Here is an 11,973-nt window from a genome sequence, read left to right as displayed (position 1 = left end):
CCCACCACTCCTTCCTAAACAAAATATTATTTCATTTCAAAAAAGAATGAAGAAGAAATAAAAACATTTTCCACGGCTCCCATAAAAATCTAAAGATTCATTTAAGGCTAAACGTTATTACCTGCCGCAGAAAATACTAATTTTTAAGGAATCTTTACTATTATGCTTTTTGACAAAACAAAGTTTTCTTAATTAGGATCAATATGTTGCTGCCCGTGTAGCCTCTCATTCAGTAAAAGATTCTTTTAATTTTAATTTAAATCTTTTTAGTTATATCTAAGACAGATGTCAATTTATTTTCCTATGAATAAACACCCTATCAGAAAAACTAATTAATTACACCGAAAAAAAAAATTAAGAATCTATATTTGTTCGAGTGAAATTAAATGTATGAATGATAATTAATAAAAGTGTCACTTTTTGATACCAAAAGAAACATGGGCTCTCTAATGTGTTCAATATACTGTACACAGATTTAATGGCATTTCAAGTTAGTAAAAGCAGACACCCTTTTGTAAACTTTTGTTTTGAATTAATAATAAACGTCACTCTTATATTACATATAATTCTTAAAAATTATAGAAAAAGGGTAAACAATTTTGAAAGTATTAGAACGAGTCCTAATAATATTGTGAAAAATTGTTATAAAAAAATAGTGATGATAATAAAGGGTTAGTTGATGTATTATATTGATTCTTATTCCAAGTCAGATTTTATTTGATGTGTGGCATGTGCAAGATTTGAATGGCAACAAAATTAAAGTGACGGGTTGGTTGTGCATATAAAATGTGAAGCCCACACCCACACACACTTCCATAACACATATGTTACCTTAGAACCCACCATGGCTACCACCATCATCACCACACCCTCAAGAGATAATAATAATGAACCTGACTACGACAGCAGCTCCTCCTCCGTCACCACCACCACCACCCTCCCTGAATCCACCCGCAGCTGGATGAGCAACCTCAGCTTCAGCAGCCTCCGCCGCCAGAGCTCTGTCTCTGTTTTCTCCTCGTCCTCCGCCATCACAGACACCCCTTTGTTTCTGACTTCTTCTTCTCTCCAAAGCAAGCCGCACAAGGCGAACCAAGTTGCATGGGAGGCCATGCAGCGGCTCCTCAGCCACCACGGGCGCGTGGGGCTCGACCACTTCCGGTTGCTGAGGCGGCTGGGGAGCGGCGACATAGGGAACGTGTACCTTTGCCAGATAAGGAACCCGGTGGTGGGGCTTCCGCAGTGCTTCTACGCCATGAAGGTTGTGGACAGAGAAGCACTTGCCATAAGGAAGAAGCTTCATAGAGCGGAGATGGAGAAGGAGATTCTTGGAATGCTTGATCACCCTTTCTTGCCAACTTTGTACACTCAGTTTGAAGCTTCTCACTACTCTTGCTTGCTCATGGAGTTCTGCCCCGGCGGCGATTTATACGCCGCTCGACAACGCCAGCCCGGCAAGCGCTTCTCCATTGCTTCCGCTAAGTAAGCACTTTTTCTAGTATTATAAATTATCATCCGAGTGCTAGGGGCTAGCAGTTTTTGTGATTTGTAGCTATCAATTGTTCATTATTAATATTTTTAATGGTATAAAATTATATTTAATGGCGTGAGTGTGTGTAGTTTCGTTATGCATGATAGAATGGTGCTAATTAAGTTAAGAAATTGATAGGTTCTATGGAGCGGAGACACTTTTGGCGGTAGAATATCTTCACATGATGGGGATAGTGTACAGGGATTTGAAGCCGGAGAACGTTCTGGTGAGGGAAGACGGCCACATAATGCTATCGGATTTCGATCTCTCTCTCAAATGCGACGTCGTTCCCAAGCTCCTAAGGACCAAAACTACCACCAGATTGGAACGCACCATTAAGTCCACAAAGACCAGATCCTGCGCCACCGCACCCATCCAACCAGTACTCTCATGCTTCTCCCTATCTTCATCAAGAAACAAGAAACGTTCCCCGACCGTTACAACCGTCATAACAGAAAACGCTAACCACGTTCAAGAACTCGATCCAGAGCTCGTAGCGGAGCCAATAGAAGCAAGGTCGAAATCGTTCGTGGGAACGCACGAGTATTTGGCGCCGGAAGTGATCTTAGGTCAAGGCCATGGCAGCGCCGTGGATTGGTGGACTTTCGGAGTGTTCTTGTATGAGATGCTGTACGGAAGAACGCCGTTCAAAGGCGAGAATAATGAGAAGACGCTGTTGAATATTCTCAAGATGCCGTTGGTTTTTCCAAGGATTGCGGTTACTAGTAGCAAGGAGTATGAGGAGATGGTGAAGGTTCAAGATCTTATAAGCAAGCTTTTGGTGAAGAATCCAAACAAGAGGATTGGCAGTTGCATGGGTTCTCTTGAGATTAAGAGGCATGACTTCTTTAAGCCTGTTAATTGGGCTTTGATTAGGTCTATTAAGCCACCCGAGGTGCCTAATCATATCAATAATAACATCCTTAGGAGTAGGGTTTTCATGCCTAGTAGATTAACCAAGAAAGAAAGAGATCAACCCTATAAGCTTAGTCATCATCATTTTGAATACTTCTAAGAATGTAAATACTTTACCTCAACTTTTCTCACCAGATATATATGTGTTTCTTCCTTATCATCAACACATGAAGCGTACCTCTTTAGCTTATTTTTTTACTCATGTTAGATATTTCAAGAATTAATTTATTATAAATTTAAATTTTATTTAAAAATTTATTATTAATAAATAAATAATATATAAATAGAATTTAAATCCTAACATTTATTTAAGGAGATTAGTGAGACAATCAATGCTTGGTTATGAGATTAATTATTACTAGTATTATTGTATGAATGACCAAGGGCACTATGCATTGAACTTGCAATTTATTCACTCATTATAATGATATTAATAATGTCTCAACCAATAAATTATCGGGTAGTTGAGGACTTGTAGGTATAAAAAAGTGTGATCCCCATATGTACCCAAAGGAAAAGTGGGATCACATAATTGTCCTAATGTGACTCCCATGAAAGCTTATATGAATTCATGTGATGACAATAATTACACTTCTCATTGACGATAAAATTGAAGGAAGAAAAGAAAAGGGAGCAGAAATTAAAAAAGAAAAAGAAACTTTTAGTTAGTTTAACAATATTTTTATGTATAGAACATTGTATACTTTATATTTTCCCTTATGGCTGTGTTCATATCTGCGCATTCGTATGTCCTTTTCACCGAACGAAGGAAAGGAACAGAAAGTACATCGTTCCTGAGCTACTTTATCTACTCATTCTTTTTGGTAAATTGTGGTATTTATCTATTAGTCATTATAATAAGAATTTAAGATTCTAAAAGCTCATTTGCGGTTATGATTGCTCATATTTTACGGTTGAGAAATGTACTTAAACAAAAGCTTACTCTAATCAAGGGTAATGAATATCTAGCAATTAGTTAATAATAATAAAAGCTGAGAGGAGATTTGGGAATTGTGTTGCTAAGTGTAATGATGAGGTAAGAGAAGGGAACAAAAGGACCGTAGGCTGTGTGGACCATATACTTTATTAATTATTTATTTTATTTAATATTAATATTTATTAATTATTATGATAATTAATAAATATTAAATAAGAAAAATTTTAACATTTTTTTTATTTTTCTAATATTAGTGTACTTTTTAATATAGTAAAAAATCATAGCAATCCTAATTTTTAAGAATTTTTTGTTTTTTATTGTTTAATCTTACTGACATAGAAACTAGAGAGAAACCAATCAAGATGCACAAGGAATCCTTTTCTTACCTAAAGACTAAAATATCTATAAATAAATCATAGTATATTCATTGTTAGTGTGTATATAGTTTATGAGAATATACGAAAATACGAAAATTATTTATATTATAGTCATTTGATTAATTTAAGTAATTGAAAATAAATATGATTAATAAATGATATATAAGTAATATATTTAATATAATTATTAAATTTATGAAAAAATATATTTAATAGTTATTATATTTATAGTTATTGTTTTTTATTTTTATTAGACACATTTAATTTTAATAATTTAAATTAATTCAATGACTATAAATATATTTTTACATTTTTATATAAAAACTTTATTCTTATATATCAGATACATTCCTTAAGTAGTATTTATAATGACTTATCTCTTAAATAAGAGAAATATTATATACAAATTTTTTTGTTAATTAAGTTTAATTAATTTAATTTAACATAATAAAAATCAGTTATGATTAATATTATTTTAAATTTAATTATTTAATTTAGTTATACTTAGTTCATAAAAATACTTAAATGTATAGTATATTATCCGTTAAATAATTTCCTAAATCCAATAAAATCATGGTTTAAAATTTAGTTGATGATGACATAACAGAATATAGCACACTAAACTAATTAGTATTAAACTTGTAAATGTATTTTAGTCATAGAGTTTATTTTTTTTTCCTTAAAGAAAATTATTGAGAAAGGGTAAGGTAAAAAAAAGTCATCGTAAAGAAAAAAAACTAACACCACCGACTACTATCCCTTTAACTCAAATATATATGGCAGTTCAACTTTCTTCCACCATAAAAGAGAGGTTTCTAATTTAAAGATCATGATCTGTATCATTTAAGTGATAAACTTTTGTCATATATCTCTAAAGGGAAGACAGAATAAGTCACCATTAGATTTAGGGGATTGTAATGGAGTACAATATTAATAGGAAAGGATCAGCTTTAAGCTTTTATCATGACTCTCATCTCATACACTTCTTTAAACACATATATCAGCTGTAACATGTATGTGTCCAAGTAGTCAGGTACTCATATCACTTTTTTCTCATTTTCTTTTTCTTTCTTTATTTGTGCTATGAACACACTCAAGAGTCTATTATGGGTTAGTGTTTTTAATGACTATTACATACATATGGTTCATACTTGATAATACTGAATCATAATTATATATATATTTTTTTTGGATAATTATTCACATTATTAATATAAAAATTAATTATTTATATATATATAATAAATTTATTTATACTGATGATACATACATTAAAATTATATATAACAATCTGAACCCCTGTATTCTATAGTAGATCTTTTGAGTCTTTGACTTTGACTAATACCTTTGTCTATATTCTATTATTCTCATATATTTGAAGACACATACCCTTGACTATTACAATATGTCCAAACTGCAGAGACTCATAACAGAAATACTGAAACTTAATAATTAACAAGAACAAAAGAAATTAGGCTCCAAATAAAGTGTATCACATTGCATGTGTATGTTGCACAAATCGTGTGAAAAAGATTAATTATGTTTGGAGCCATCATAGCAATAAGCCAATAATGCAACCCTAACTTGTCGGTTAAATCCTAATCCTTGCAACCTGTTCACTTTCATCAACAACCATGCATATCCCATATGTTAAGTTATCACCAATTCAGCATACTATATGGTGCGGAAAATTGGAGTCTGTTGTTCTTTTCAATAATATTATTTAAAGGGAAATTTCACATTATATTTACTATTTTAAGATAATCAAATAATAGAAGTTATTGATAACTCGGTCAAAGAATAAAATTGGGGTCAAAATGTAAAAGTCTAATGTTGACTAAGGACCATCTATCAGTGTAACAAGTTTGACAGAGTAGGCTTCTTGAATAAGGTAAGAAATTGAAGGTGTGGTTAAAAAATTGAAGAAATGAAAAGAATCCTAGGAGGACATAGTTGAAACTTGCGACTGGCCCTGCTCCACGAAAAGGTAAAAGTAAAACTCAGTGGGCATTGCATTCATCATTCATGCCTTTCAATTTTCAACTTTCAACTTTCAAGGATATAACCACACGCTAACAACTACAACAAAGAGTAATTAGGTTAAGGAAATTATTAATTAACGCAATATATGTTTGCCTTATATAAATCTCGTTCAATATCGCATCATGAAAGCAGAATAGTTAAACTGTGTCGCCAAACGCTCATTATTGCATTTTGTTAACTCGTCCAAAAAATAAGTAGAATAATGTTTTCTAACCTAGCTACATGGATATATAATATGTAAATTTGGATGTACACATCGTAACAAGTAATATGAACCAACATGGCTTATGCAGGTTGTTGACCAGTATAGCTGATTTCTCACTATTTGGAAGAGAGATAGAGATTGAAAGATTAAGACCGAAACATAGAGATTGAGAGACTGAAACTGAAATAAATTTTAATATTGTGTTTGGTATAAAGTGGAAGACAGAGATTGAAATAAAAATAAAACTCTAATTTAATTTGCATAAATGATAAAGTTAAAATTAATTAATTGAAATTGAAGTATTTTAGGTATAAAATATTATTAAAATTTCAATATTTATCCCGAAAAATTTCAGTCCCCTATATCCTTATTTTTTGGAGGTACTGAAATACTGAAAGTTTGGGGATAGAGATTGAAATTTTAGTACCAGTTTCTAGACTAACAAACATAATACTGAATCTCAGTCTTTCAGTCTCCGTCTTATCACTTCAAAATAAATGCTACTTCTTACTGAGATTGAGAGATAGAGACTGAAAAACAGAAACTGAAATATAAGTTTTAGTATTGTATTTGGTATAAAGTGAGAGATAGAGAATGAAATACGAATGAAGCTTCAATTTAATTTGTACAAAAAATAAAGTTAGAATTAATTAATTAAAATGAGATATTTTAGGTATAAAATGTTATTGAAATTTTAGTTTCTTTTTCTAAAAATTTCAATTTCCTGTATTCCCATGTTTTACAAGTATTGAAATATTGAAATTTTGAGATACAGACTAAAATTTTAATATTAATCTCTGCGTCAACAAATATGATACTAAATTTCAGTCTTTTAATTTCTGTTCCATATTTCAAAACAACCACTGTCTTAAAGTATAAAAAGTAGCACTAATATATCTTTTAATTTACTTTTTTTATTAATTAATTGTGTATAATAATAAAAAAATAAATGTTAGTTAAGATGGTAAATACTAGAAGTCATGAATTTAAATATTAGACATTGTAAAGTATACTTTTTTAAGAATCATATATAATAAATAGTATTTTAAAAAATTATACAGTAAACCTTTCTTATTTAATTTTTCATTATATACAGTAAAAATAGCTGATGATTTTATTAGTTATTATATTAAACCTAAAGTATATTCATCAGGTTCTATTGTATTATACTAAATTTTTTATTGTAAATAGACTCATCTTCAGCTAAAATATAAAAAAACATAAAGATGAAATAGACTCATTTGATTATCATCGAAGAAATAAAGAGTCCATGAATAAGAGGATTAAGGGTTTAGAAGTTAGAACCGATTGAAGCTATTTAAGGAAAGCGAATGAGCGAAGCCCAATGTCATCAAGGTTTCATTAACTTTATTATTACTTAGATTATCCATTTCATTAATTTCATTGTTCGTTTCTTTCAACATTTTCCAGATCGTGATGGGAGTAGATACTCTCCACTAAAAAAAATGAAGAGCACTCAGATAAAGATATTTAAAATATTTTTTTTAAAATGTTTTTATGTTGTGTTTGAATTAGTTTTTATATAATTTATTTCGTATTTCTCATATATATTATTAAATTTTTCAAAAGATTTTTTTTAAAAACAATAAAAAAATATTTAATTTAGACTAAAACAAAAAAGTAATAGATTAATTATTAGATTTTTTTAAAAAAATTATTTACATAAAAAATATATCACATTTATAAAAAAAATATATATATATATAAAACAAGCTGTTAAAATTTTTATAAATAAAAAATAATTAATTTTAATTCGTATAATATATAAAATAATTACTATATTATTATTATATTATAGATTAAAATTTACTAATTTAAATTTTATTTTTATTTTTAATATAAGCATTAGAAATAAATACTTTTTTATAACAAGATGTAATATAACAAAATATATAACATTAATTAATTTTTAAAAAATTCTGAAAAGATAGTTTTTTTAAATAAAGTGTTATTAAAAAATTAACATTATAAAAACTAATTTCAACCAATATGATATAATAGGTTATTAAATATATTTAATATAAAACACATTGAATATAAATTTTTATTGAGGTTAAATTTTAAATAATTTTAATTGAATTTTAAATATTTTATTTTAAAGAGTTAGAATATTTTAACATTATTTTTTTCGTATCTTTTTAATTGAGTCTTTGATTTTTTAAATTATAAACCTTATTTATAATTAAGAGTAATGTTTTAACACCACCAATTAGTCACATATATAAAAATACAAGAACAATTCTATTGTCATAATTATAATCTAACTTTATAAGCAATACAATACAATAAAACTATATATAAGTAATATACCTAAATTTTATCTACATCTATAGTCACATTTCATAAATAATATAATTAAATTATATTTATGTTTATAATTAAAATATGAATAAAAATACAAAAAATTATCAGGATGGTTAATTTTTTTTGTTCATATTTTTTTTATTATTTTTGTTGTGAAAAGTTTAATTATTTTAATAATTAATTATTTTTTAAAAAAGATAATTGAATAACACAAAAAAGTCTTATTAAGAGTAATTTATTTATATATGATTAAAAAATAATTGAATAATTATATACGGTAAAAAATTAATATTATTAAAAAATAAAAAAATTATTTTAAAATTAAAAATAAGTTTATTTAAAAATAAAATTAAAAATCATGATTTTTTTTCCTTTTTCCAAAATTTCTCTACGAGTAATTCTATAAATATTTTATGATAAATAAAAATATTAAACTCGTATTAAAATTTATTCTAATAAAATTTATTTTTATTCTACTAAACGTTAAATAAACTATTGAAAAAAATTTTGTTTCCTCCATTTGAGAAGAATGATAAACTTTCATACTTTTATATATTATGTTATGGCAATAATTTCGCCTGTTATTTTTTAATGTACATAATAATAATAATAATAATAATAATAATAATAATAATAATAATAATAATAATAATAATAATAAACAAGTATATCACAGTAAAAAAAGAAGCACGTTACCAAATAATTTATCATCCGAATTATATATGAATCAAATTGATAATATGAGGACTAACATTACAAAAATTGATAACAAGGGCTTACAAAACCTTTCTTAAGATCATAGAAAAAAACGTTTATATTTGTGTGATATATAAAACAATTATCATAATGTTATATATATAATCTTTTATAATTTTTTAGTTATTATTCTAGGGGTGTTTACAGATGGGATATGGCTGAAATTTCGATCCAATTCGCACTAAACTCATTATATCAAATTCGATATTCGCACTTTATGTTTGGATTTATATGGATATGATCTAATATAAGAACACCCCTAACTACTACTATAGGTTCATTGTTGCAAAAGAATGCTTCTTTTATTATAAACCATTATTAGATCTTAATTACTCTGCTTGAAAATTTTTTTAAAATGTCTCCACAAGGTCTCGAACCAAGAATCTTGGAGCAAAAAATCCTCTACTTGCCACTTAGCCATTACACTTCTAATTACTATATTTGAAAAATACTAATTATATAGTATACATAAATATCTAATTTAATTTAATTTTTATTTTTTCTATTTTTAAAATTATATATTTTAATTATATACCATTATTAATATAAATATAAATTTTACTAAAATTTTATTAATTTGCTTGATCTATTTTATTGCTAGTATTGTGATTAAGGTTATTTGTTTTGATGTTAGTGTTAAAATCTACTGATATTATAGTTAGATGATAGGTTTTGTAAATTAATTATTTTTTTATTATGTCAAAATAAGATACTATTGTAGTATTAAAATTTTATGATTTTTTTATATTAGTTATTTTTAGAAGTTGAGACTTGATTCTTCATAAAATGTTAGTGAAGATATGTATTTCAAATTTTAATTTTAAGTTTTTAACTATTTTATATTTTATATTTACGTGAGACCAGTTTTATCGGTTCAACCAGTGATTTATCGGTTGAACCAATAAATCAGTGAACCAGTAGCTTGATTGGTTCGATCACTGGTTCGGTTCTAACAACTATCTTTCAATCTAATTTCAAAAATTTCGATTTACTTAATTTAGTCTTCCAACTCAATAGTTATGACTCACATTGGTTTCTAATCTTATTTTTGTTACTGTCTCACAAAATCGTTAACGACATGCTGAGATGGACTAATGACTGCTACATTATACATTCTAGCGACTATTTGATGTGATAATTGAAATTTTTTTACCTTATTTTTTTTTCAACTAAACACTTAAAATCCTAATATGAGTCACGAATACTTAAGTTAAAAAATCAAACTAAGTAAATTGAAACTTTAAAAATTAGATTAGAGCTCGAATATAACTTCAAAACTGAACTTTAACTTATGTAGTGATTAATTTGAATGAGAATCAAATAAATCAAAATTCAACATAATTTTTATCAATGTTTTCAAATTCAAAATTTCTATACCAAAATTAACTAGGATTTTTCTTTAAATTAAAAATTTAATGAAATAGTGACTTTAATTATCTTAACCAATGTCCTAATAAATTACTTTTATATCTTAAAAAAGCTGTATATGAGAAGAAAATAATTAATTTGTCTACTTTAATAAATAGTTATTTTACTAAAAGAAACTATTTTTTTAAAATTTTTTAAGAACTAATTAATATTATATATATTTTGTTACACTACCTTTAGTTATAAAAAAATTATTTATTTCTAATGCTTATATTAAAAATAAAAAAAATTAAATTAGTGAATTTTAATTTATAATATAATAATAATATAGTAATTATTTTATATAATGTATGAATATAAATTAATTATTTTTTTATTTATAAAAATTTTAAGAGGCTTGAGCTTGTTTTATATATATATATTACTGAATGTGATTTTTTTATGTAAATAATCTTTTAAAAAAATCAAATCTAATAGTTAATCTATTATCTTTTTGTTTTAATCCAAATTAAATATTTTTTATTATTTTTGGAAAGAAAATTTTTTGAGGAATTTAATAATATGTGATGAGGAATACGGAATAAATTATACAGAAACCAATTAAAACGCAATATAAAAACATCTTTAAAAAAAGACGTTTTAAGCGTCTTTATCTTAGTGGCCACCAAAAAAATTGGATGGTATCCAGTATTTAATTTAACCATTTATTATTCTCTCTTTTATTTATTTCTGGTCTTACTTATAGAATCAAAGGTAGAAAACTACATTGTATCTTGTTAAGTGTTAAAAAAACTCGAGAGGATTCATTTCCGTCAAAACTCAAAACTCAAAACTCAAAACTCAAAACTGTGGGATTAATACACTGATAGATACTTTAAATGTTCGTGATATAAAAAAATTAAAATATTATTTAAAAATTATTAGTTTATATTTTTAAAATTTTTAATTTAATTTGATATATTTTAATTTTATTTATTTAGTTACTAAATTAAACTTTATATTTACGAGCTTAGATCTTTTTGTTTTAATCTAATAAAAAGTTTATAAATACTTTTTAAATTATCATAGTTGTCATATTGAGTGATTAGATGTGTAAACTCTCATCTTTTTAGGTTTCTTAGTGAAACTATAGTGTGAACAAATAAAGTTGAGTGACTCTAAGCCTCTCTTGTTAGCTCGGTAGCTTGGAAAATTAGGTAGAAGGTTGAACGAGTCCTTTCAATTTAATTTTTAAATTATGGTGTAGATAAATTAGATTGAGAAAATCATTTTTTTGTTACATCAAAAAATTGGATAAAAATTAAAGAATTCATTTTGTATTTAATTTCAATCTATTATTTTTGTTTTTGTTTTAATTTTAATTTTAATTTTTTTATTCAATTTCAGTTCATGCCTTTTTATTTATTATTATTTGGTATCAAATTTCAAGTATTAAATTAATCTTTATTAATCTATATTTATTCTTTTTATGTCCAAACAAAAATTTAGTATCTCTTGCGTTCTTCTTTGTGCTCTT

The 11,973-nt window shown here is 26.3% G+C and overlaps 1 protein-coding gene across 1 annotated transcript; it reads left to right on the top strand.

Annotated features, from left to right (window-relative positions):
- The first annotated feature begins 783 nt into the window (after positions 1-783).
- Positions 784-2,610, top strand: LOC112707915 (protein kinase PINOID 2). The gene is made up of 2 exons (XM_025759953.3): positions 784-1,482; positions 1,670-2,610. Exons 1-2 carry the CDS (start codon positions 845-847, stop codon positions 2,544-2,546), a joined length of 1,515 nt encoding a protein of 504 aa, XP_025615738.1. The 5' UTR covers positions 784-844; the 3' UTR covers positions 2,547-2,610.
- Positions 2,611-11,973: the final 9,363 nt, after the last annotated feature.

This window comes from Arachis hypogaea, chromosome 1 (genome assembly GCF_003086295.3).
Source record: "Arachis hypogaea cultivar Tifrunner chromosome 1, arahy.Tifrunner.gnm2.J5K5, whole genome shotgun sequence".
NCBI classification, from domain to species: domain Eukaryota; kingdom Viridiplantae; phylum Streptophyta; class Magnoliopsida; order Fabales; family Fabaceae; genus Arachis; species Arachis hypogaea.
This window is presented reverse-complemented; position numbering and strand designations above follow the sequence as displayed.